The 26779-nt window shown below is 40.9% G+C and overlaps 4 protein-coding genes across 7 annotated transcripts in view; 1 reads left to right on the top strand and 3 right to left on the bottom strand.

Moving 5' to 3' along the window:
- atg5 (ATG5 autophagy related 5 homolog (S. cerevisiae)) overlaps window positions 1-26779 on the bottom strand; it is a 445274-nt gene that overhangs the window by 73694 nt on the left and 344801 nt on the right. The gene's annotated exons all lie outside the window — the stretch shown is intronic.
- Window positions 121-15047, top strand: onecutl (one cut domain, family member, like). The gene is made up of 3 exons (XM_085177528.1): window positions 121-795; window positions 1239-2627; window positions 8838-15047. The coding sequence occupies exons 2-3, from the start codon at window positions 1583-1585 to the stop codon at window positions 9146-9148; spliced, it is 1356 nt and encodes a 451-aa protein (XP_085033654.1). The 5' UTR covers window positions 121-795; window positions 1239-1582; the 3' UTR covers window positions 9149-15047.
- Window positions 14016-26779, bottom strand: part of LOC146508766 (cathepsin S-like) — a 28734-nt gene continuing 15970 nt past the window's right edge. Inside the window, exon 9 of the transcript XR_014876873.1 lies at window positions 14016-15060. The gene's annotated coding sequence lies outside the window, so the exon portion shown is untranslated. The remainder of the gene's footprint in view (window positions 15061-26779) is intronic.
- On the bottom strand, window positions 15055-25047 carry LOC146508768 (cathepsin S-like). The gene is made up of 8 exons (XM_085177530.1): window positions 24946-25047; window positions 22431-22546; window positions 22184-22306; window positions 20567-20719; window positions 18891-19115; window positions 17216-17381; window positions 16934-17036; window positions 15055-15223 (listed from the first exon to the last, which is right to left on the bottom strand). Exons 1-8 carry the CDS (start codon window positions 24962-24964, stop codon window positions 15124-15126), a joined length of 1005 nt encoding a protein of 334 aa, XP_085033656.1. The 5' UTR covers window positions 24965-25047; the 3' UTR covers window positions 15055-15123.

The following is a 26779-nucleotide window of genomic DNA, read 5'->3' as shown; positions in this document are numbered from 1 at the left end:
CTCGCGTGTTAGCTAGCGTGGTCTCTTTCCGTCTTCGTGATATATTATTTCATACTGGCAAAAGGAGCAACAGCATTACTTGTTACATAAAAAGGACAGGATGACATTAGCTGCAGCCAGTGAAATCCATTGATCAGACGCGATAAACAGGCGAGCGCAGCAGAATGACCAGGCTGTGCGCACATAATTCATAAGTTGTGCTTGCAATCAGCTGAAGAAGGCTTAACCTGTGGGGTTATGAGAAAGAGAGCATCTCCACCTCAACGCTTCCCCCGCCTCGTCACACCCACACCCTCTCCCCTCCTCCCCCCGGAGAGAAAGGGTTAATTGGAGTAGGAATTTCATCGCACATCTGTCAGATTTTTAAGGCCGTGACGCACTGAAAGCAGAGAGTCAATGTGAGCAAGGGGGAGGAGGAGGAGGAGGAGAAGGAGAAAGAGTTGGTGGTGAGATCGATGAAGTGGCAGGCAGAGGGAAGAGGAGGAGGAGGAGGAAAATCTCACGAGATAATGAAAGAACAAGAAGAGAGCTGCTAGTGTAGAGCAACAAACGAGGCTAGAACGGGACATTTTTTGGAGTGAAAACCAAAGACTGGGAGAAAAAACAGGGACGGAAAGACCGAGAGAGGCTCGTTTGTGACCGCAGATGGTTTGTGCTGTCGGGTTTTAGTGAATGTTGCACCCCGGGGCGCAGCGGACCAATTGTGTGAATCTGCAGGCTGCTCGCTGACAGAGTCGGAGAGATGCACAGGACGGACAAGAGTCGCGGACGCGCTCTGAGAAGTGGATAATAAAGGTAGGATTTTGCACGTTTTTGTAAAACCAATACGTGGTAGTGATATATTTTCTGATTCGCCACCATGTGTGATAGTTAGTTAACGTGTCCTACATGTGGAGCGAAAATGCAAAGGAACTGGTCATTTACAGCGCTTCGCATGCGCGCTGTGGGCTGCTTCTGTATCATAACTTTGCATAAGATTGAAAAAGAGCAAAAATATTACATTCCAAAAGAATATTAGTTTGGAGTGAAAAGTGATATCTGTGTTTTCTGGCGCTTTCCGAGGAGTGTGTGTGGCAGAAAAACAAAAGTGCTTTTTAATTAATTTTCTTTTAATTATTTGTTGCTCTTGTTGTTGTTTGGGCTACATTTTATTTTCCCTCACTGGGCTGCTTTATTTTTCTCTGTAACGACTGAAGTTTAAATAAAGCGAATAACAGCGCCTGTCTTGTCTCACGCAGGCACAAAAGCGAGGCTTTTGCCGAGGAACCCAGCTGAGCACCAAAGAGACAAGCAGAGCGTTGATGCACAAGCGAGAATAAAATCTCAGTTAGAGCTCCTAATGTTGTTGCAATCTCGTTTTCCGGGAGTTTGAGGAAGTTTGAAGACAGTACTTAACGTTATCAGATAATTAATTAGACACCCTATAAGCCCGGAAATCAATTAATTCACAAATCAATAAATCTATAGTCTGGTGTAACAAGAGACCTTACAGACTGTTGGCCCAGTTGTCCAACAACAATAACAAGAGGAGACCAGCCACACATCACGGCAAGAAATACAACTTTATTTGTTGAAATTAACGATGGATGGGAGTCTAGGGGAGATGTCCCTCCACAGCCACTCTGATCTGGCTCACAGCCAGGATGGCAGGGCTATGCTGCACTCCCGGGACCTTTCAGCTGCTTTCCCCAGGCCTTCCCTTGGGGGCTCCTCCATGTCTCTGGAACCTGAGCCCCGTCCACCAGGCTTCGATCACTCCATGTCAGCGCTGGGCTACAGCGGCGACTCCCCATCCAGCTCTGGCAGCACATACACTACCCTGACCCCCCTGCAGCCCTTTGACGACAAGTTCCACCACCACCATCACCATCACCCCTGTCTCCCTGTCAGCAATGTTATTGGTAGCTTTACCCTTATGCGTGAGGATCGAGGCCTCAGCACCAACTTCTACAACCCTTATGGCAAGGAACTGGCCATGTCCCAAAGCCTGTCGCCTCCATCCACAGGATCAGGCCTGGGTTCCACCATGCATGGCTATGGAAGTCTGGGCAACAGCCCTAATGGCAACGGCGGTCAGATGCTCCCTGGTGGTTATGATGTACACGGAGGGAGCCTTTTCTGCCGAACATCAGATTTTGGCCGAGAGATGTCGCCGCCAGGCCTAGGAGGAGGTGATGTTTCAGTGGGGCATCAGCTAAATAAAATGGAGACTCACCAGCATGCCCCTGGCCATCACCCACACATCTATAGCCAGCACTACCAGCCTCACCATCACCCGAGCCAGCAGGCCACCAAGATGGGTGACCACCTGCACTCTTCATCGTCTGCTTCATCCTCACCCAGCGAGGGCATGCTGCTGGGCTCACAGGGCAGTGGAGGAAGCAGTGGAGAGGAGATCAACACCAGGGATGTGGCCCAAAGGATCATCACTGAGCTGAAGAGGTACAGCATCCCCCAGGCCATCTTTGCTGAGAGGGTTTTGTGTAGGTCACAGGGCACACTGTCTGACCTCCTGAGGAACCCTAAGCCCTGGGGCAAGCTCAAGTCTGGCCGTGAGACCTTTAAAAGGATGTCCCGCTGGCTCCAGGAACCGGAGTTTCAAAGAATGGCCTCGCTCAGGCTGGAGGGTAAGATCTGGCTTTACTCTGTATTTTTTCCTCACATACACACATGTATGTTCACACACACACACACACACACACACACACACACACACACACACACACACACACACACAGGCTCAAACAGAAACCACAACAACAGACACGCTCACTCTCCTTGTTTTCCCCAAACGCCTCCCTTCTCCGTGTCTTCCAAAAAAAAAATCTCCTCTCCAGCAATCAGTATGCAGCTCAGGTTGATACATGAGTAAAAGCAAAAGCATCATACTGATGTTTCCCTCTTTCCCACTGCTGTGAATGTACAACCGCTGTGTCTGTTGTCTCGTCAGCCTGGGTAATAAGAACTTAGCAGCACATTAAGGTCAGTTTGATCAAGAACAGGCCATATGTGCCGTTCCTTTGTTTACTTTGCTCCCAAACAGTTCCTATTGATTTGTACAGTAGCTACAATAAAAAAAAAACCCCACAGACATTTGCCCTCCTCTTAAATGAACCATGACGATCAGTGTGAGCAGCGATTGGCAATTTAATCGCTTTTGAGCCCACAAAATAATTTGCGCAGATATGCCATTCTGAAGCGATTGATTAATTTCAGCAGTGATTTATATCTGCTCAGTGCCTGACTCAAGTTGAGTTGGCAAGGTAACTGATGCAAATTAGACTTGAGCTTTTGCCAGCCACCTTTTATCAACGTTGTCACTGAGGCAATTACTGCGGGGCTAAATACGAATGTTGTTCAGCTCTAAGGCAGCTCCTTCCAGGTTTCTCACATGTGGAAAAGAAGATGTTGCTGCTTGAGTGAGGTGCATGTAGTCATTAGTGCAGAATCACTCAGTCATATGGAAAATTTGACAACAGTTTTGAAAGTTAATAGAATTTAGTTACAAAGTAAAAAAAAATGTTTTTTTTTTCAATGTAGAACACCAGCTTTCTTCTTTTGCCATGATTTGCTGCATCTTTTCATTTAAATAAATATAATAATAATAATATTTCATTGTAATTATTTCTTGCTTTTTATACAGATTTCATGGCAAATTTTAATTATTACTAGTATTATTTTTTAAAGGCACATTACAGTGTGCTGCTTGCCATTTAATATTCTTTGGGGATGTGGATTCAAGACGTGACAGCACGCCGCACAGTGCCGTGTTACAGTGTTGTCCCTCCACAGGGACCTAAGGCCCATCTGATACACGCAGCACAGAAAGAGATCCAAGTGAACGCGGTAATATGAGATGAGCGTAGACGAGGGTGTATCTGCAAGTGGTCGGCTCACTGCGGGGGTCTGTGAGCTGTACGTGTGTGTGAGCCTCCCCACTTGATCACCGCTTCTTTCGTTCCTGTTGGCAGCTCGACTGATTAAGCCGAGCAACACAATAGGGTTCATAGGTAATGATTGTGCGCTCTTGCAATCCCTTCACAATTATTGATCTTTGATTGTTCAACTCTGAGAGCACATGTGTACATCCTCTATTCAGCAAAACGTTAGCGCAATCGCAACCAAACCTCTTTTCTAAAGATTAGTTATCTTGGGTTTTTGCTCTGTAATTTGACCCAAACGCCGTTTGATTAATCCCATCCCGTGATGTGTGAATGCTTTGTACGCAAAACACCTATTATCTCCCCCACGAAAAGGCAAATCTTCATCATGATAAATCAGCCCTTTGTTCTTTGGAGCAGATTTAATCATCGTTCTTTCTTTATGTGCAGCATCCTTGTTTCTTCATTGTCACAAACACAAACATTATTTTTAACGAGTCAGACCGCCAAGTCCGAGCAGCCGATCAATCAGACTCATAAAAAATTTAAGTCCCTACACAGAGAAGCGTACTAATGTTTGACAATGCTCCTACTCCCTCGCTCTCTCTCTCTCTCTGCTCTCACACTCTCTGAAATTGCATATTTAGTTCTTGGCAAAGCCACAATTTGGACAGCTCGGCACTTTTCTACATAACCTACTTTCCGAAGGGGGTTGTTGTGTTTTCCCCCCCTGGCCAACCCCCTTTTGTTTAATTACAAGCCTCTATTGATTTCCATGGGAAAGAGCAGCACGCTTTGCCCACACACACCTCGGCCGCATCGGCAAATCGAGACTGGAATTAGAATGCGCGGTGCCCTGTGCTCCCCAGTCTGAAGATAGCTCAAGTGCTCTCTGCTTCACGCCTCAAGTTTTAAGATGATCCTCCTTAATGCAGCACTTGCTTAAATACATAGAAGGCCCTTTAGTGTCAGCCAGAAGCACTATGTTATTTCCATAACGTCTCTTCTATAGAGGGCTGCAGAGCTCTCTCCAAAGCTTGACGCACCGTAATTATGGAATTTAGTTGCTGCCATTTTGTGTTTTCATATGTCTTTTTTGCAGAAACCTTTTGGTAAAAATGCTGTGATCCCTGGGATTTATCTGCAGTATCTTGTGTGTGTGTGTGTGTGTGCTGTATGGATTACTGCACTGTATATGAGATGCATCTCCAGCCCAACCTCAGGCTGTGGAGGAGGCAATCAGGATTTAGTCAGAGAAGAAGGCAGGATAAAGACCACACAGCCTTGCTCTGACACTTAAAGTCAAGGAGGGGGAGATCAGAGACTATAACTTTAAAGATGATGGCCGAAGCCCTTGACTAAAGGTCTAAATGAATAAGAAAGGTCAATGCGGTTTACGTGTCAGCTCCAGTGCCTGCACCACCCCCACAGTAATGAAAGCCACAAAGCCCTGTCCACCGCTCGCTGCGTACAGTTCACGTTTTGCTAGCGAGGCTCAAAGGTCAAACCCAATGCCATTTGCATATCAGGAATTGCAAACAGGCCGGCGTGACCTTAGCTGTGCAACATCAAACAAACAGGGTTGTTGTTTTTGTTGTGTTGTTGTGTTGTTTTTTTTTTATCTGACTCTTGCAGCTCCCCCCACTCTGGCGCTGAAGGGGTTAACCAGCCTCTGTGGGTCGAGGAGTCTGAGCTGCACAGATTTAATCAATAATTTCTATCAGCCCCTGGCCCAAGAAATCAGCAGGGGGTGGGCTGGGGCTGGGTGGGGGTGGGGGGTGGAGGGGGTGTGTGGAGGGAGAGGACAGGGAGGGGAGTGGTGGTGGTTGTGAGCGGGGGGGGGGGGGGGAGCTGAGACGCCGGGGGGTAGGGAAAGGGCTTTCGATCACGTTTCAGCAACACGAGACAGGGGCATACATCATGATTAGGGGCTGTTCCCACGATCATAAGAAGCCTATAGGGGAATATTTATGTCTCCAAGAGTAGCCCCGGTGCTGGGGATTTATAGCATGGTAATTGTGAGCCTTTTACACATGATTACAGCATAAGGAAGCATTTACTTAATGGTCGGCGTTATGATCGTCAGTAAGGGAGAGAGCTGAGGATAGGATGGCGGCGGCGAGGAGGAGGAGAGCGGCAGGACACGGCAGCTCCTCCAACGAGCCATAAATCCACGCTACAAGCGAGCTAGCCAGCACTATCATGTCATTCCTTTCATTACTACATGAGCTCAGAGTGCACCACTGTATATACATTCCATAGCTGCAGCTCACATCCCAACACCCCCAACCCAGAAATATTGACCGTGGTGATGGTATAACTCATATGAAGAATGCAGCACAAATACTATATGTGTATGTGTATATATATATATATATATATATAATTTCACTTGTGGTGATATTGACATGTTGCTGACATCTCGGCCTGTTCAGATTTTAATGAGACGTGGTTCGATAACTCTCAGAAATGCAAACGAGCTCTGGATGCCTAAAAGCTAACAGGCCCCTGTAATCTCAAGTTGACAAGAGTGCATCCCCGAGTCAAAACACTTCCTTCAGATAATGATTTTAGAGGAGAATGTTCACAGGGAATTCACGGGGAGATTTATTCATGTCCAGATGAGTACTTAAGTTTCAGAAACTCAGCTGGATGTTAGAGCAATCAAAGCCAGACGGTGCGCACACACACACACACACACCCTTTAGACCTGCGTCTAATTCTGCTGTTGTGATTGCACTCTGTGGAAAAAGATAGCGGTGAGGTCACACTTTTTCCTAAAGCGCTCTGCTAATGAGAGAAATTTGCCACTGTGCGTTTGAAGAGTGAAAAGACAGTCATACAGTTAACATCAGCAGCACCCCTCAGTATGTGAGATGTTTCTCAATGGCAAACTGTGAGCCAATCAATTGGACGTGTCAGTGCTGTTGTGAGAGCAAAAGGCAGCATCTGTGTTTTATATAATGTATGTTTGCAGCGTGAGTTGGCTTGTGTTTCTCCGTGTGTTAGGGTTTGAAATATTGGATCTCAAGGTTATTGCGAGCTGAAATCTCCATATAAACACATATTTTTTTTGTCAATAATAGAACTCCATACATATTTCTCTGTGTTTTCTTAATATAAGTAAAAAAAAAAATCTGCCTGTGCTGCAGGATTATTTCGATCAGCTTCAACACGAATACAGCTTATTCCTCTCTTGCTTGAAAAATGGTGCGTGTTAAATCTCGAAAAGAAAGAAAGAGTTTCTCTTTTCTTGCAATAAAAATGACACGTTTGTTACACCGAGGGCTGTTTTGGTTGGCTAAATGCTCAAAAAGCCCAAAGAGCATGTGTAACCCCGGCATCTTATCTTTCTGAGATCGAGAAAGCTTCTGAAACAGCATGCCAAATAACATGCATATCTAATATCATACCTATTAGAAGAATTCATATTTTATACCCCCCCTGAAAAAACCCCCACTCTCTATACAGGCACTAATCCATCTGTCCTTGCTCATTTGTGTGTGTGTGTATTTGTGTCTTTGTGTTTTTTGTGCACGTACACCAGTGTGCTTACACTTAGAAATGCATTTGATACCATCAGCAAAATAGTCGCCCAGCAACCGCACAGTGCTGATTGAAACCTCTTAAAAGTGTGCATTTAGGTAATTGCACGACTCCCCCAAATATGTTTTAGCCCACTTAAGGCTTCTAAATGCCGTGGGCAATGCCGACTCTGCTTGTTTCACTCACCCCTGACGTAACCTGCCTTTAATAGAAAATAAATTAGTTCCCCCTAAAGTGATTATTACTCACTCACTGCCGCCACATGTAAATGACTTTTATGAGAAACTAATGATGTTGAAGTGTCCACTAAGGGAAAGGAAAGAGTGGAAGTGGAGGGAGATGGTTAGAGAAAAAGAGCGGGATGGAGGGTGGGAGGGAAGGGAGGAGAAGTTGGCTCGGTACACAAAGGCAGAGGTTGGTGTTGTGTTTCCTGTAAATACAGAATTACAGCGTGTTAGAGGTGAAAGGTTCAGCGATGGATATGCAGAGGAACATGCAGCCTGAATTCAAAATGCTCGTCTGATTCTCAAAATGGATCTGAGCTCAGCCCACACGCATCAGGCTATTTTTCTCTCTCACTAAACAAAACTGTTCTTTGCACTCTTTTTTTTTTCAAAATAAATTTCAGACTTTTTCGCGAGAAAATATTGATTATATAATTGGGCGGGCTGCCGCAGCTACAGTGGTGTTTAACCCAGACCCTGGGATTTTATTTTGTGGTTGGTGTACGCAAGACTTAGATTAAAAAAAGAATCACCAGAAGACTTAACTGTTACTGTAGATTGGATTTGGATAACTGTGATACTGGACAAATGCTGCTAAAGCTTTTTATCTTCTGAGGACTAAAGATGCAGAAATATACGGATGTTAAGCAAGGGAGAGTCTAAGAGGGACAAAACGTGACATTTGATGTGATAAAAGGTTATATTTCAAATTTTTAAGGGAAGAAATTTGATATACATCTGCTTTTGTGTTTGAATTCAATTTTTGTTTGGAAGATATTGCCATTATCAGTGCAACACCAGATTTAGTTCCTCTCCAAGCCATATCTATGTAAAAAATTAGACCATTTTCCAAAATGTAATTAAAGGGAATAATGAAAAACATCATGGAAGACTTCAGGACTTTGGTCTGGATGTAGTTATATGTTTTTTCCTCCCTAGCAGCTTACAGCAGCTCACTGGTAATAAGATGTGATAGGTTGAACATCTTGATTCCTTTACTGCACAATGAAACAAGTTGCTGATTCATCTCTTTTAACTAATCAAAGTTGCTTAGCTAATCTGTTTTCTTTCAACAAATCCACTTTCCCTCAGCTTAATCCATTTGTCCTAGTTAGCCAGCCAGTCTGTTAGCTAACCTGCTTCCCCTTTCCTTTTTTTAATTTATCTTTTATCCATCTGCCTGCAGCCTGCAAGCGTAAGGAACAGGAGCAGAGCAAGCTGGAGCGCAACCAGGGCCCGAAGCGCACCAGGCTGGTGTTCACAGACCTGCAGCGACGTACGCTTCTGGCCATCTTCAGGGAGAACCACCGCCCAACCAAAGAGCTCCAGGTCACCATTGCCCAGCAGCTGGGCCTGGAGCTCTCCACTGTCAGCAATTTCTTCATGAATGCCCGCCGACGCAACCTCAACAAGTGGGCAGACGAGGGCCGTCCTTCTTCCACCGGTTCCTCGGGCTCCAGCATTTCCTCCTCCGCAGTGTCCTGCAGCACGGCGTGATGCTAGACCGTCGCGGAGGTGCGGTGAGGAGGGCGCTGAGGGAGCAAGGGGGCACATAGACTGGTCTAGGCAGAGATCAGCCGTAATAAATGTCCTCCTCGTTATCAGAAGGAGAGATGGAGCCAGCTATTATAGATGAGTTTATGAAGATGAAGCATTTTTCCCAAACCAAAGTCAATTGCTCCCTTGAAAAGGAAGGGGCAATGCTTAGTGATATGATTGCAAGATGTGAGGTCTTGCCTGTATAGTCAAGGGTGCAAAGATGATTTGACTCAAAGAAGAGTCACACCCTTACATAGACACCATCTCATTGCGTTATTTTGATTATGTAGATTAGAGATAATGAGGGTATTGCAAATCAGGAGGAAGCATATTTTGGTGTACCTTCAAATCTTTTCTCATCTCTCCAAACGTGAAGAATCAAGAGGTGTCGTTCGCTCACATCTGGAGAGCTTCATTATGTAACTTCCTAATCAAGTGATCGCCATCATCCAAAGACATTAATCCTTCCCCGATGTTATTATAGTCCCTTTATTCCTCCAGAATCAAGGTGAAAGAGGAAGAAGAGGCATTTTTTTTAAGTCCTCATTTTTTTTTTCTTGGAGAACTGAATGCCCTTTTCTTAGCATGTTTCCATGGTAATGGTTCCCAGGACTGTATGGCGTTGTTCCAAGCTTGGAGCCTGGAATAATCAGGAAGGTTCTGTAGCGTCTGTGACTCCCAATTGTCAATCATTTCCCATCAACAGGAGCCTCTTCTGTATTGTGTCAAGACGGTCCCACCTCGAATGAATCAGAGTTTTCAAGGGGGAATCGCGGCACATCTCACCGTATGCCAGGACAGAATCGATAAACACAAGTAGGACACAGAAACAGACTTGTTGGTGCAACCGTCTAGCTTTAAGACTCTCACCGAGCTTCCAAATTAAAGCTCCACAGCCATTTTTTTGGACTCAAAATCAAAAAGAAAGAACAAAAACAAAAACACACACCCAAAAAAAACGAAAACAAAAACAATTTGAACACAAAGGCTCTCTGGAGAAGAGGTACACCTGACACAATGTATAGTGACATTGTAGTATTTTTTCCACTCATTTCCAAACAACTGTATACTCCTCCATTACAAAATCTTTTTTTTACAGATGTCTAGAAAATGGAGGAATGTGATTCTTTCCAATGTTTTTGTACAGATTTCAAGCACATCGCTCTATTTATAGTAACGCGTTGGAAGTGTGGGGCAGTTTGTTTCAGCCCTGCTGACGTACAAGGTCATTGTTTTGGTCCACAAAGGAATGGCTTTAACCATGCCTCCTTATAGCCAATAGATGAATCAAACCAAGAACTTTTCAAATGCAATTAATGATCTGATCGACATATTTATTACTGCATTTGTGTATTTATTGGTTTCCCTTTTTCTTTCCTTTATTTATTTGGTTATTTATTTATGCTATCTATATACTGTAAGTATTTATTTAACAATGCTCTGTATGTCTGTGTGAAACTGAAAACCTTTTGTGATGGGCACTTTTAGCTGTAGAATCCCATCGTAATACCAAAGATTAACATTGCCTCCCTGAATGTACGGCCTGAATCCCTAAACCCAGTACCCGATCCACCCGGATCCAGCCCGACCCACCCAGTGATGTTACGTATCTCTCTATCTTTAAGGCCTGGCCCTTTTTCTTTTCTTTGTTTTGTTGTAGAATTATGGGGAATTCTTTACTCTTGCAAATGTCTCTGCTGTCAGCTCTTAACGCCAAGGCCAAAGCTTGTTTGAATGTTGTGATAATATTTATAATTAATAATACTATCAATAATGACAATAACAATAATAACAAAGATGATGTGGCATCCCATAGGCTCACAAGTTGCTTGTAAAGTTGTGTTCAGACCAATGCCATCTGGCGGAGTGCGTAATGTGTCTGGGGACCCACTTAAAGCACTGTCTAATGCTGCGTGAGTCCTTCGGGGTCACGCGCAAACATGCGTACTGTGCATCTGCCTGGGGAAATGCATGGTTATGACCCCCCCACCCCGCCCAATCTCCCTCACCTAACCCCTTCCCCAGTGCAGTGCAGACACTACTGTCTATGTCCTTCTCCGTGTGATCTCACCGTCCACCACACGCAAAGGCTTCTGCTAGTTGTCTCAGTTCCAAGACGTTTAGTAGGGTTCACTCCCGACTCCTCCCGTGTTTTCCTCAACTTGAATTGAGATACTGGAGTTTTTTTCTGGGTTTGTTTGCTGTCCAATGTGATTCTTAAAGGGTGTTCCTCATCTTCCGGGGAATTGGATTTATGTACCCGTGGTTTTTAAGGTCTTTTGAAGGTTTTTCCCATTCTCGTTTTCTGGGAATCTTTAATTTCTTTTGTAAGATTCTTTAGTTTTATGACCTATGCCCTCTGCCATCCAAAGTTCAGTGTTTGAGAAGTCTTAGATTTTGTTGTAAGGCTTGTGGGGCTTGTCCCTGACCCTGTAAGAGCTTCATGGATCTTTCCTAATCATTTGGAGTTTTGGCGTTTGTTCTAGGTCTTCCTTCCTTACCTGGATTTTCCATTCTGAGTAGTGGGTGCTGAAATCCGGAGAAGTCACCCAAGATTTAATTTTCTCACTCTCGACTAAATGCTGCCCAAGTGTGGCAAAGCTAGATTTGCCGTTTTCGACATCGACTCTTTCCCTGTCTCATTTTCTCTCCCTTTCTCTGTCTTTAACGTTGTAAGAGGCGGATTGCCGGGGCCCCCTTCACAGCGTGCACTTGAAAGACGGGTGGTCATGAAAGAGGCCATCGACTTTTTCGTGGACTTCAAAGGGGAGGCTTTTTTCATCCCGTCTCCTCTCTGGGTATCTGGTCTGGGGTCTGCTCTCGGCCAGACCTGTGGGCTTTAGGGGGCATTCAAAAAGGGGTGGGGGGGAGATCAGAGAGGAGGCTGAATCATCCAGAATGAGGATGGTGGTAGCAGTGTGTGTGGAGAAGTAGGAGGGGGGTTGTTTGAGGAACAGGAGGTGTTGGAGTAGTGGGGCATAGAGCTGAATTAAACTTTAATGAGCAACAATTGTAAGCATGCTGAGAGCTGCGGGGGGTGGCGGTGGGGTTGTGTGGCTGTGTTTGTACAGCGGTGAAAAAATTAAAAATAAAAGAGCTTGAAGGCTCTTCTGCTGATCTCTGCCCACTGCTGTCATTGTATCAAAGCTGAGGTGACACCTTTCAGGTTTTTCTTTGTCTCTCTGACTGAGAGTCTAAAATGGAGACAGTGCTTTTTGTATTGAGCCACCCTCTGCTCCGTGTCAAGCAGGGAAGCTCTTCCCTTTCTGTACAGAGGGTAGGCGGGAGGGAGGAGTGAATCCAGTTGGCTGCTGCAGGTGATCCGCATTGCCATTTTAGCCTGCGGCACCCCCTAGTGACTTTTCTAGAAACTTGACCCTGAGACAAGCCTGGCAGCCGAGGCCATTGCAGAGCAATTCTTAGGAGCGCGTTAATAATGAAATAGCAGAACTGAAAGCTGACATATACTTTCAGAATAAAAAATTTAAAAAGACCAAAAAAGTACTGTTTTTGATAACGTTTGAACGAAAAAAAACAACCAAAGATCAATGAGTAACTGCTGAATCATTATGTAATGTAGGTAGTTTTAGCAGTTCCTCATCAGAGCTACCGTAGCACTCAGAGGATTCAAAAAAGCACCAGTGGGGTTCCGTGTGCTGGTTATTTATGTTGCATAAAACAGTATTATGTTGAGCTGGAACTGAGAAACTGACATGAAGCAGTGTTTTCAGATGAAAGTCTTTTGACCCCAGTGTCTCCCCCTCTGTCCCTGTCTTCTCCCGTGTGCGTACATGAAGACTTTACCCATCTACCTCAACTGTGTGAGATGTTGTGTGGCAAAAATGTTCCTTAACCAAAGAATCCATTCTGTCAGGGTGTCTGTCTGTCTATCTATCTATCTTGTCTGTTCATCCGTCTCTTCTTCTTCATGCCTTTTACTTCTTCAAACCAAATGTGCTGGAATCAATCTGCGAAGGGGCTGAAGGAACCCCCTGTCCAGCCAAAGCTCAAGTCGAGTATGCTAGTGTCCCATTGATCCATGTTCTGTATATAAATAAAATCATTCTCAAGACCAAAAAAGAAGGAGGTGACAATCCAAGCAAGGAGGATCTTGCTGTAATCAACGTTGCCTGTTCCTTGTTTTCCAAAAGCTAGAATTATGCGAATTGCTGTAATAGAAAAAAAAAACCCAAATCAAGCACTCATCCTAACATAAAAAAAGATCAGAGGAGACAGAAGCTATTTTTCCACATTTGTAAGCCACCCCTCCCACCTGTTTTTTTTTTTTTTTCAAAATGTTTAGTGTAGTTGAAATACTGTTCAATCCCACTGTTGTAAGTAGGAATTAATAAGATCCATACAAAAAGCTTTAAACGGGAAAGAGCTGAAGGAAATATCTGACTGAGTCTGACTTTCCCCAGCTTTGACTCGACCCACCATGCTTTATTGTGCCATTCTTGTCCATGTGTTAGACTTACTAATGAATGTGGCTAACCAACCAAAGGCTTTAAAAAAAGATATACAAAACTTTAAACGTCAATCATGGTGGGACATTTTGTATCAACAACTAAAGAAAATCCCTTTGAATACCTCATGTGAAAATTGTTTGTTGTGATGTTGCACTAAAAAAAATAAAAATGACTCATTTGTAACCCAACACTGCAGTCTGTTGACTTTATTCTGACCTTGTTCAAGGTGTTAGCAGGAAAGATATCTGGGTTTTAAAGGCCAGCACCAATAGCTTCTCTGAAATCTGATTTATTTTTTATTTTGTCCAAAAACAAGAAAACACACTTACGAAACCAACTCTTCCTTTTAAACGTCCTTTTTGTTTAACGAAAATGCTGTATAACATGTACAGTTTATTACTCAACCAGTTAAAACCCTCAACCTCCCAGGCATGTTTACATAAATACATATCCCCCTTTTGTCAGGTCTGTGATGGCAGACTGTGTGGAGAGTGGAGAGTGTGGACCCAAATGCAGACTAAAGACACGGTACTGGACTGCAGTCAAAAATGAAAGTGAGCTTTTTATTTTTGACTGCACAAAATACAACCAAAGCAAAAGGGAGACTAAGATTAAATCAACAAAAACTAAACTGCAAAAACTAAACACAAAGTACCTGGAACAAGAAAACCTGAGACTTGAAACATGACGGATGATAAACATGACAAGGATCTGACGAGGGACAAAGGGAAACTCACACAATAAAGACACACAAAGGCAAACGAGAGGGAACAAAAGGGAACTAACTAAAAGTAATTAAGAACCAGAAATCTAAATGATTAAACCAGGAAACTAAGTAATACCAGAAAAGGACTAAGAAACATAAACCACTACCATCGCAAGAAAACAAGGCCAAAAGTCCAAAGACATAAACACTCAGTAACAGACACAGCACCATGACACCCTTAAATTTAAATATTATAATTCCATGTTCATTATTTTGTGAATAAGGAACCAGATTTTTGGAAAATGTTTTATTTTTACATTGAGTCTGATTACATAATATGTAGTTATGTGTCAACAACAAAGCAGCAGTACATGTTGTGTTGTGAATTCAATCTTAATCTCACTCATGTCATAAAATATACACTAGTCCAGCGCTAAACATCCAGTAAATTCACAACTTTTTACCACAGATATAGAAAGATTTTTAATTAAACCTTGTAACTTTGAACAGATGTCTGTTCGGGTATACCAAAAATGTGCGTACTCACACACAGAGATACACACATTAGCATTTTGACAATGTCGCACGCCAAAGAAAGTCAGTGATAATGATTCCTTCTCAAGATATAATTTTTCAAGAGAAGCACCAAAAAGTGTTAGTTTGAAGCTGTAGTTTTTGAAGACTTAATAAAAAAAGTCATAAATGATATATTCATTTATATTCATTTTGCAAGAGATTCATTTCAGTTCCCTCTGCAGTTACATGACGGGGTAGCAGGCATCCCGAGCAATGCCACACTGATCATTCTGGTTGCGTGCCATCCGGATGTATCCCTGATCTCCGAAGGAAGTTCCCCAGCTGGAGAGTACAAAATAATGAATTATCAGATAAATGTAATTAAATGTTTTAAAACTTCACATTTTGTTATTGATGTATTAAGTCATTCTTATCTTGTTTTTTTGATGTTTTTAAAAGAAAACAAAAGAAGATAAAACCAGGTCCAGTGGATGATTAAATGCTTGTTCAGACTTCAGCAGCTGGTACATGTGTTTTTTCATCTTTGAATAAACATTAACAGAACTGTCTTTCTTCCTACTTTTACATCTAACTCAGTATAGTTTATGTTTAAGTATTAACAAAGGACAGGGATGTCATATGAATGGATGTGTCCATTAGTCGAACCTCAGATACAGGAGGAACAATGCATTTTTTTGTCCTGGTCGTGGAACACTTGACCAGCTCTTGGTCTGCAAAGCCAGCAATAAGTTGGACTTGTTCCTGGTGGGTGATGGGCTTCGCCAGGGCAGCCCTTAGTCACCTATTCTGTTCATAATTTTTATGGACAGAATTCCTAGGCGTACCCAAGTGGCAGAGGGCTTTCACTTGGGTGGTCTCAGAATGTCGTCTCTGCTTTTTGCAAATGATGTGGTTCTGTTGGCTTCATCGGGTGATGGCCTCCAGCTCGCCTTGGAATGGTTCAAGGCGAGCTGAGTGTGAAGCTTTGGGAATGAGAATCAGCACCTCCAAATCTGAGGCAATGGTCCTCAGCCAGGAAAAAGGACAGACTGCCCACTCTGGGTCAGGGACGAGTTCTTGCCCCAAGTGGAGGAGTTCAAGTATCTCGGAGTCTTGTTCACGACTGACGGGAAAAGGGAGTGGGAGATCGACAGATGGATCGGTGCTGCGGCTGAGTGATGCGGATGCTGTATCGGTCTGTTGTGGTAAAGAGAGAGCTGAGTGTAAAAGCAAAGCTCTCAATTTGCCCGTCAGTCTACGTCCCTACCCTCACCTATGGTCACTAGATGTGAAAGAACGAGATACAAGAGGCAGAAATGGGCTTCCTCCGAAGGGTGGCTAACCTCCCTCTTATAGGGTGAGAAGTTCAGCCATCCGGGAGGGGCTCAGAGTAGAGCCGCTGCTCCTCCACAACAAAAGGAGCCAGTTGAGTGGTTTGGGCATCTGACAAGGACGCTACCTGGGTGCCCCCCTGGGTGAGGTGTTCGGGGCATGTCCCACTGGGAGGAGGCCCTGGGGCAGACCCAGGACACTCTGGAGAGATTATATCTCTCGGCTGGCCTGGGAATACCTTGGTATTCCCCGGACAGGCTTCTCCGCTTATGCTCCTGCCCCCATGACCCGCGAAAGAAGAAGATGGATGGTTGTCCAAACATTTGACAGCTATACTATTTTGAAATTGATTTTTTCATACATTACATAATTATAAAATGTAATTAAACTGAACTTTAATTTAGTTTAATGACTTCGTCTAATTGCCACATTGTTGACGAAAAATTACATTTTTTAAAATTTTTTTTTTTTATCACTTTAAGATTAGTCCTGTCAGCAAAAACTGAACGCCTGAACAGGATGTAACAATCAGTTTTTGCGTGTTGATGATATGTACTTTTTTAAAAAGGCCTGACTTCTCTCTTTCACTTCTTATTTGTCTTCTAGAGTCCTCCAGAATGCACCACATTAGTGAACAGATGGTGGAAGACAATAGAAGCCCTGTCCATGAAATCCCTTTGTATAGAAAAGATTCAAGAGAAATCAGTGAAAATGTCTCACCTGTTCTTTACGAGCCAGTAGTCTTGTCCATTCAGAGTGCCGTAGCCCACAGCTAACACAGCGTGATTCACATTCTGAGTGCATGATGGGTCATTATACACTCCTGAAATTATAAGAAGAAATTATCGATCTCATTAAAATTTTCTAAGCAGCCATAAATAATAATTTCCAGGAAAACTGAACTCAAATTTGTCTTCTAAAAAACGAAAAAAACTCCTTCATCCTCCAAACATTTTAAAACAGTTTTTCCATTTACTTTGCATCTGATGAGGTGTATCTTACCACTCCTATATAAAATAAACGTGGGCCGCCTAGCATCAATTCCCACAGAAATGGGTCCAATGGTAGCAAGGCCCTGCTTCAGAGCGTTCTCGTCCCCTTCAGGCAGACACTGGTAACTGGAACAGTTGGCGGCACGGGTTGCTGGGTTGTAGTGGCACTGATCATCCTGAAGTTAAAGAAAAAAATGTTAAAGGATCTGATGCAGTCAGGAAAGAACTTCATGTACATTAAAAAAAATCTACAACATACAGGGCTGCCCTAAGACAGAATTGGAGAGTTGGGAGGGGCACCAACCAATTGAAAATATAAGTTTCACTCCCATTCATTAACTAGGTTTTTGAACTCTGTTGAGTGGCCCATGGTGATGTGACACATAAATGATAGTTTGGCAAAGCTGTGATTATATGTGTGATTTTTTGATTATACACTCCACTTTGTTAAAATCACTCCTTTAGTCTTGTAGGCTCTCCGTTGATTGGACTGCATCTCACTTCTCAAAGGAATAAGTCAGTGGTGTCATAATTTGCACTTGAGGACAAAAATAAACCTAAAGACTGTTGCAAACTACATAGATATTGTCATAATTTCCATGCTTGATATTTTTGGTCAGGATAGTCACTCAGTATTTCACATTACAAAGTTCTTGTTTTGTTTTTGTTTTTTCTTTTTTTTAAATGTTCTTTTGGTTAAATTAAAAACATCGCCACCCCCGCGAGGCTGGAACAGTCTGTTGAAACGTCTCAGAACTGGCCTCCTCCACACAAACAACAGCGAACTACATAAAGCCTGGAGGACAAACATGTTGTCCGCTCCGATTAATTTATTGTTGCTCCAAAGAGACGTTAACAGCTGACCACAGACAAGTGTGAGTGTTGCTGTCTACAGCCTGAAGGATCGGACTCAACTTCTTGCTGGTGTTTATACACCCACCTAGGTGTCTCATACAGGGTTTTGCAAAGCTTGTGTTTAGAGTCCTGTGTTTAAATTTTTGTAAAAGTTTTGTAAAAGTTGGCTTGTTGGGAACAATAACTACAAAACAGAATATACTGATTTAAAATTATTTAAACTCTGTTATTAATTGAATATAATATAAAGACGGTATAAACCAGGATTACATTAAGATTTTATTAAAAACATAACATTTCTTAATTAAAAGTTACAAATAGCTTTTATTTCTACACACACATTTTAAACTAAGACATGTTTTTCTTTATATAATCATAATATAATCCTATTTTATGTTTATCCGTATGAGCAAAAAATAACTTTGCTCCTGTCTACTCCATTTTTGTTGTAAATAATGAATTTTGATATTTGGCCTTCTGTTAACGAAGAAGGAGGTACACTTTATTAATCCCATTGGAAATTAGTCCACTGCATTTAATCATTCACTCAGTGAAGCAGCCACCAATCCAATAATTGGAGCGGTGTGTAGAGATGCTGAGGAAGGTACCTTTCTTAGGGGTGCTTGCTTCTCATATGTTTAATATTTGTACCTTCCCTACTAACCTGGAGATGGCTGATTAATGAAAGGAGGGTGACAGGGATTGTGATGAATTACTATTTTAACTGAGATTGTGTTTTTGCCTTGGAATTATCACTTAAATAAGTGCTGAATGTTCTTTTAGCACAGAAGTTTGCACATAAGGTCACACATGCATGTATGTTTACTTACATGTCCTGTATATGGGTATGAAGCATCAGAGTCAATTCCGTGGTTGTCGATGACATATTGGAAAGCTCGGTCTATGTAGCCTCCGTTGCAGCCTTCGTTACCATATTTGCCAGAACAATCCACCAGGTTTTGGGGACTGAGATCCACCAGCTTTCCTGTTGTCTTGGCTAACTGACCTTCCAGGGCCCCTGCAGCACTGAAGGCCCAGCAAGATCCACAAGCACCCTGAATTAAAAAACAACTAATGTCATGCTCATATTCTTAAGTCTTCGGCTACGTCCACACGTACCCGGGTATTTTTGAAAACACCGATTTTTCTATGTGTTTGCACCTTTCGTCCATACCTAAACGGCGTTTTTGGTCACTGAAAACGGAGATTTTTAAAAACTCCGGCCAGGGTGGATATTTTTGAAAATTCAGTTTTTGCATTTACGTGTGGACGAGAAAAACTGAGAAAACGCAGCATCAAAGGTGTGCGCATTTTTTGATGTCACACTGTGCGCCACGTTATTGTTTCGGTGAAATGAATTACTACAACACTGTTACTGTTAATTGTACTCTGTGCAGTGTTTAAATGCTTACATATACACACACAGTTACTGTCCCTCCACACATACAACTCGGTTCTGCTTCTATACCCCAACTTTGTTTACTTTTCCCACCGAGGCTTCTAGACTTCTGATTGGCCAACATTTCTGCACGGTTAGGAATATAGCGCCACCTGCTGCTTTGGCATGTTCCTAGCAGCGTTTTCCTTCATTTCTGCCTTTACGTGTGGACGGGATTATTTTTTAAAACGAAAACCGAAAATCTCCGTTTTCAAAGATACCCGTGTATGTGTGGACATAGCCTTCCTCTAAATGTCCACTTTAAGAGCACAGAAGCGCTTTTTATAACTCCAATTCCAAAAATATTGGACTGCTGTGTAAAATGTAAATACAAACTGAATGCAATGATTTTCAAATCCAATATTTCATTTATAGTAGAACATAAAAACAATTTCATACTATTTTATGTCAGATATTAGCTCATTCGGCATTTTGTGGTAGCAAACGTTGTCTCAAAAAATTTAGGCCACCGACAACCAAAGGCTGGGAAGGCTACAAAGAAACAGCTGGAAGAACACTTTGCAAATAATAAGGTTACTGGCAACAGGTCAGTGACATGATTGGGCATTAAAAAACATCTTAGAGAGGCAGAGTTTGTCAGAAGTAAAGACTGTCAGGGGTTCACCAATTTTCAAAAACTTTTTTAGAAGAATGTTCCTCAACATAAAATTGTAAAGACTTTGAACATCTCAATATCCTGTTATCTAACATACATGATTTATTTTATAATCTTATCCTATCATATAAAAAATTCAAAAATATAAATAAATAAATATGCACTGCTTTAAAACAGTGATGATTGCTATGTTCTGGTGTGAATACAGTACAGGTTTATGAGATTTTTCAACAGTGTTACACCTTTTTTGGGGTGTAAAACTATGACACAACATAAAAAAATAACAAACAAAAAAACCCCAGAGAACTTTCAGGGTTTAGTAAAAGAGAGGCAGTCATCTTCTTCGTATTAATAAAAGTGAATATGGTGAAATTCTTCTCGTGCAAACATTGAACTGATTCTTCTCAGCAGCACTAATACACAAACCCTGATTTAAATGACCTCTTTTTTACCTGCATCTTGACACTGGTGACATAACCCTTCTCTCTCCAGTCCACAGTGTCTGGTATGCCAGAGCCTGATGCCCCTGCAAAGGGAGATGGCGCCCTCTGGATGCCAGTGGGAGGAGTGAGACTCGCAAAAAACTGCATGATCTCTTCTTCTGTCTATGAGGAAAAACACAAATTATGAAATGAGACACAAATATTCCAGTTCATTTAATGGATGTAGGATTATTTTGACAGTTTTTTGATGTTGCTTTCAATTAAATAATAAAAAACACTTGACATTTTTAATTCATGAAAATGCTATATTATTATTATTATTCAAGTTTTTGTTGAGTTTTTGCTACAATCATTTTATATGTTCCCAAAGACTGGGAACATTTTAAAATATTTTTTCCCTCCAACTAATCATAAGTATTAATTATTTGTTGATTGTGGATAACCTCTCCAGGACAATAAGAGCCTTTTTAATATTGACAGAATGGAGAGAGCAGTCAAAAAAGAGAACAGTTTCAGTTTGCTGCTCCTGCTGTTGCACGAGATCATATGTAAACAAATAACTACCATTTCAGATTTTCATGAGCACATGTTAAAAAACATAACAACACTCTTGACAGTATGCAAAGTAAAACCAATGTGTTAAAAAAGGTAAACATGTTTCACTGTCCACTTTATATAGAGTAATCTGTGTCTGTCCTTTTCAACTCTGATTCCTCTCAGGAATCACATTTGTTTCTTTTGCTATAGATGAAGTCAATAAATAAACAGAATGGACTCAGTTCTGTCTGAAAGCTCAAAAACATTCTCCAACATAGACTAAGCTGAAGCAGGTCACTGACCAGACAACGGTTGAGATTCCAGTATGCAGTCTGAGTGCTTTGGTTATTCATTAAGTTAGCTCAGGAATATACTGTAGGGTCTTGACTGGAGAATAGATCCTAGTCAGCCTGATGATTATTTGAGCTAAGAGGAGAAATCATCTCATTACTCCAGTCAAGTCTCAAAGGCCAGAACCAAAACTCTGCAGCTAATCAGGAAAGAAAGGTTAGAAGAGCCAAAGGGTTAAAGGTAAAGCTTGGTGCTTTACCAGTTAATGTTGCTAATTTACATTCTGCAGAAAGTTAAAGCAAAGGTACCATCATTTATTTTTTGAATATTTGACAGTTTTTTTAAACTCAGTTTAAGTGTTACCACAGCATATTGAAATGTTACGAATGCTAACTGAATAAATTAAGACACCTGAGATAAAATTAGCAATGCGAAACTATACATTTGTGCCCCAACATATGTTTAATATTAGCCTGCTTGACTTGTATTTGTTTTTGTTAGATGTATCTAACCTGCATCAATTGCAAAGCACCCAAAAGACACTAAATATAAAATATGAAGACACTGAAACATGAAAACTGACACGGAACATAAAGACAGAGAAAGTTGAACTCAGAAAACAAAAATAGGGAAACCAGAAACATGAAGTGCCAGTAATCTGTCATCTATTCATAGCTACTCTTCAAGACAGATCAGCTTTAATCCTGTTGACCTTTTCAACATCATTAATACAATCACCATTAATGAATAAAAATTATCATAAATCAAAAACATTAATGAAGCAAGAGAGTGTCTCACCAGGTCTCCCATGTGATTCATGCCCAGTTCATAGGTGTGAAGTCCCATTGAGGCCTCCAGGTTGTGCACGGTAATCATCTTCAGGTTATTCTCCCACAGCTCCCGGCGGTGAGCATCCTCCACCTCACATAAAGAAAGAGCAGATGAGGTGAAAATGCCATATAAGTTAATTATAATCCTTGTGCAGAGTTTGTACATACAAATATAACACTTTAAAAAATATATATTACTGCTTTTTGTCACATACATCATTTTTGTAGCTCTTCCCATGTGTCTTCTTCCACAGCTCCCAGTGGGCATCCAGTGTGGATTCAAACATGGCTGCTGCCCCGGTACACAGGGAGATGAGCAGCAACAGCAGGCCTGCAAACACAAACATAGACGATGACACGAGAAGACAGGATGTCACCTGACTTTTGATGAGACTGATGCTCACTAACACACTGAGAAAACAACCTGCCTGGCAGAAAGTTCAGGTTTCCAGTCAGAAACAGACCTTAGTTTCATAAAAACCACACATAGAGACTCTGGCACGACACAGGCCAAAACATTTTCAGTGCTGTTTTACATACTGACAAAAAGAAAACAACAAAAAGATGGAGATAGGCGTTTAGTAACTCTAAAGGGTCAAAAGAGGCCACAATTATTTTTCTAGATACATCCATGGTTATTTTTCCCGAATGAAAAGGCTTTTTTCCCACAATTTTACTGTCTCTAATTCTCAGAATGGGGACAAAACACAATTGTAAATATTGGTTTACGTCACTTGTTATCAGATTGCTGGCAATAAATCTAAACCAAATTGATCTAGGTCACCTCTGCGTCTCAGAAACAGGGCATAAACATATCAGCATGTACTAGAATCAACAAAAAGGTCTCAAAATACAAAAAGGGAGAGTGTTGTGGATAGTTTTGTGTTGTGTGTCAGAACAATGAGGCGACTGCTGTCTCCAGGTAGACAAAGGAGTGATACACCTGCTGCTGTCAGACCTGCAGGTATCAGGCTGTGATGTTCTCCTTTATAGTGGACAGAAATTATTTTTTTGGAGTGGCACAAATAATTTGTGTGGCATCTTATTGGATGCAGAACAGCTGATTGTTCTGTAAATAGTTTGAAATGGTTATTTAAAAAATCAAGGTAAAAGGTAAATGGATGCAAATAACTTTGTTGTTTGCAAAACTTGTGCGTAGGATTTTAAAATTGACAATTAATATTTGCATTTAAAGTTATGAAATATGATTCATTAAACATGTTTGTGGTTGTTTCAGTAAAAAATATAACTTTTTCTACTCTGATTTTATGTTTTTTGTCTGATTTTAGATCCATTGTGTTAATACAATATGTCAAAATGAAAACATAACTGTAAATTCAGGCACGTGAGGTTGTCCTGAAAAGGATGACACCAAACAAGGCAAAGTAAATAGTTTTTAAAGGTAAAATGTGGAGGGAAAGTCCAAAGTATTTAAAAATGGCCAATTATACTCTGGACCCCAGAGGGTTAAACATTTTTTTTAAGTAACGCAATAGTTACTTTTCAAGTATTTAATTACTTTTAGAATATTGTAACTCAGTTACTAACTCAGTTACTTTTTTTTGAAGAAGTAACTAGTAACTATAATTAATTACTTTTTCAAAGTCACTTGCCCGACACTGGAAAGGTATAGTAATCATCCACAATTTTCAGTTGTGGATGATAAAGGATTCAGACCTATATGACGTTTTTTTTTTACATTAGTAATTTCTTTTGTGCATAATTTTATATTGTTGTTGATAATAAATTAATTAAAGCAACAAAACAACCTGAAGACTCGGTTGGGAGCTGAAAGAGCCGGGTTTTTTTTAGTGAGGCGAGCGGAAAGAAAGTTCTCTAAAAAGAGCCGGAATTCTCATCACTAATAGCAAAAGTTAATTAAAAAAAAAACAACTTTTTGCACAGATCACTGTGTCTTTATTGTCTCTGTGTTAAGGGAAGTCTCAAGTATAACTTCCACATATTTAAGGCTGTGCAAAATTTTAAAAATGATGCCACAGTCACAAGACCTGAAGTGAAACTTATGAACAAGCAAAAAGTACAGCTATGAATATGAAGCTCCACCTGTTATACCAGTTCTCAACTGGGAAGAGGACCCTCTTCAAACAACACACACAATACCCTCAGTGTATAACCTAAATTTAATATGATATATATATAATATTTTAAACCAGAATTTATAACTCACCAGGCTTTTCATACTAATGTATGCGATTTAAAGCAATTTAAGTAAGCCATCTACTCCGTTTGTACTTGGACTTTTACCCAAAAGTGACTTTGACTGGCTCTTTTTTCCGCTTCGTTTTGTTGCGAGTTTCATAAATACAAATACAAAAACGAAGAATTCCGGTTTTATATTACTTTTAAATTGTTTTACTAAACAAATGCTACAGCGTAGTTGTACAACACAGCCTTCATTTCTATGGTGTAATTACATAAGCATATATTAAAAATACACCGAGTGTGTTTGGATATTTTCTTTTTCGACAATTATTAAACATTATAGACACACTTTACTTCACTGTGACGACATTATAACGAGGTTACAATGTATTTCTATCGTTAAACACACCTGCAGCCTGAACAAAGAAAAGTCTTTGACTTTGACTACAAAAACGAAAGTAAAAGCAAACTGAAACATAAAGCGTTTTATGTCCCCCTTTTTGTTTTACCAGCCATTAATATCTCTACTAAAGCTGTTAAAGTCTTGCTGGAAAGTGTTTCACTTGCCTTGATTAGTCGGACTCATCTTTGCTGCGCGGAAACCCAGTCTGACTGCGTTTCCTTGTTGCTATTATTTAAGAGCAAAGTGTCACATGTTCTCTCGCAGTTGTTCCTCTTTCGAAAGTAAAAGCTACACCGTTTGCCTCACAGTGCAGGAAAGGAATGCATAAGACATAAAACAGAAGGTAAACAAAAAATACTTATTCAGAGGTTTTCTCAAAAATTGAACCACACAATTGCACATTTTCGGAAAGTATGACAAGTACACACACTCAGCATTTTATTGCACATTAAAAGTGTCTTACTTCCCACATTTAGCCTTTTCATTACACCCTATGAGCAATCAAGTTTTTTAGTTTTAGTTTTTTTTTCCAGATTGCGGTTTGCTCGTTATTATTTTATGTTTCAGTTTAGCTTCTTATTAGATTGAGAGTTGTGTTTCTGTTTTATATTAGTATGGCAGAGGCAAGATTAAAGTTCAGAATAAACACAACAGAAGCACATCGCTTTGTCAAAGAAGGTATCTCACAGTCATGTTTCATATGCCAGAATTCCTTTCTTGAAATTCCAAATTCGACCAAGCTGACAAAGTTATTTCCAACAATATTTCCTTTGTGTTTTCATTTGATCTCAGTGACTAATATTCTAATATTCTATATATTCCATTGCCTCGGAATGGCATAAAATCATAATTTTAGCTGTAGCTACCCATATTAACCTTGCTATAAGACTATAATGTGTGCAGATGACAGTTTTCTCTGAGGGTTAGAAATATGGAAAACTTGGAGAATGGTAAATGATATTATGGCAATCCACTTATTACAATTTTATATTTAATTCACTGAAAACTAATCAGAAAAGTCAGAAAGGTCATTAAAAATCTAGGAAATTCATTCTGCAGTTACAGGAATAAGTGGTTCTGGACAGAACTGAAGGTCAAAATAAATATTTGACCTGTCAGCTCTAAATGAAAGATCATGAGGTCAGTATGTTTTCAGGCAGTCTGCTGTTGGATGAACACAGAAAACTGAAAGAGGAACAAACCAAATCATGCATTTCAGTCACGAACATATAAGTTCAAGCAATGGCACTACATGCTTTTATAGAGTAATTCAGCACCATATAAATAATAATCATTAATGCAAACTCCTTGTGGTGCCAACTATGGCCGAAAAAATACAAACGTCACTCGTTTTCCTACATGAACATAGTCATGGGGGTTAGTGTTGGAGTGATGGTGTTCCTTACTTCAAAAAATATAGAAATATTGCACATTTAGTAGAATAATTAAATTATAAATATAAATACAACAGCCACTTTATATACCTGTTAAACCACTCATTAAAACAATGACTGATTATCAGCCAGTCCAATGGCAGCCACTCACTGCATTTAGGCACATAGACAGGTCAAGACAACCTGCGGAAGTTCAAAATTTGAAAATATCCATTGATATTATAGGAAGGAAACAGTAACTAAAAAAAAATCAGTAATTATAACCAAGGTGTGTGGAAAAGTCTTCCAAATCTTTGGATGCACAACATGTCAAACCTTGACGCAGCTGTTATGGCCCGTCTAGGGGCGGTCAGACCACAGCATAAGGGTGAGCCATCTTCATCAGAGCCAAGCAGCCACATCACACTATTGGTAAAGTTTGATAATGATTTATTTACAATATATTGATTTGTTAGATTATTTGACACACACAATGAGCTGATTATAGCTTTGGGGTGGACCTAACGCCAAAACAACAAACCAAAGGAGCCTATCTTGAGGATTTACCAAACTTACCTAATCAAAAGAGTCAAACCAAATGACAGCAACTTGCCTCCCTAACTAC

This window comes from Neolamprologus multifasciatus, chromosome 11 (assembly GCF_963576455.1).
Source record: "Neolamprologus multifasciatus chromosome 11, fNeoMul1.2, whole genome shotgun sequence".
Classification (NCBI taxonomy): domain Eukaryota; kingdom Metazoa; phylum Chordata; class Actinopteri; order Cichliformes; family Cichlidae; genus Neolamprologus; species Neolamprologus multifasciatus.
The sequence above is the reverse complement of the archived record's forward strand: the minus strand, read 5'-3'. Positions and strand labels throughout refer to the sequence as shown.

Bases quoted from the DNA above. Each gene is read 5' to 3' on its own strand.
- onecutl (XM_085177528.1), top strand. From the start codon at position 1,583: ATGGATGGGAGTCTAGGGGAGATGTCCCTCCACAGCCACTCTGATCTG. The intron at 2,628-8,837 runs GTAAGATCTGGC...ATCTGCCTGCAG, and splicing joins GGCCTCGCTCAGGCTGGAGG to CCTGCAAGCGTAAGGAACAG.
- LOC146508768 (XM_085177530.1), bottom strand. The intron at 22,307-22,430 runs GTATGTGACAAA...TCTTTATGTGAG, and splicing joins GGAAGAGCTACAAAAATGAT to GTGGAGGATGCTCACCGCCG. The intron at 15,224-16,933 runs GTGAGACATTTT...TGTACTCTCCAG, and splicing joins TACTGGCTCGTAAAGAACAG to CTGGGGAACTTCCTTCGGAG.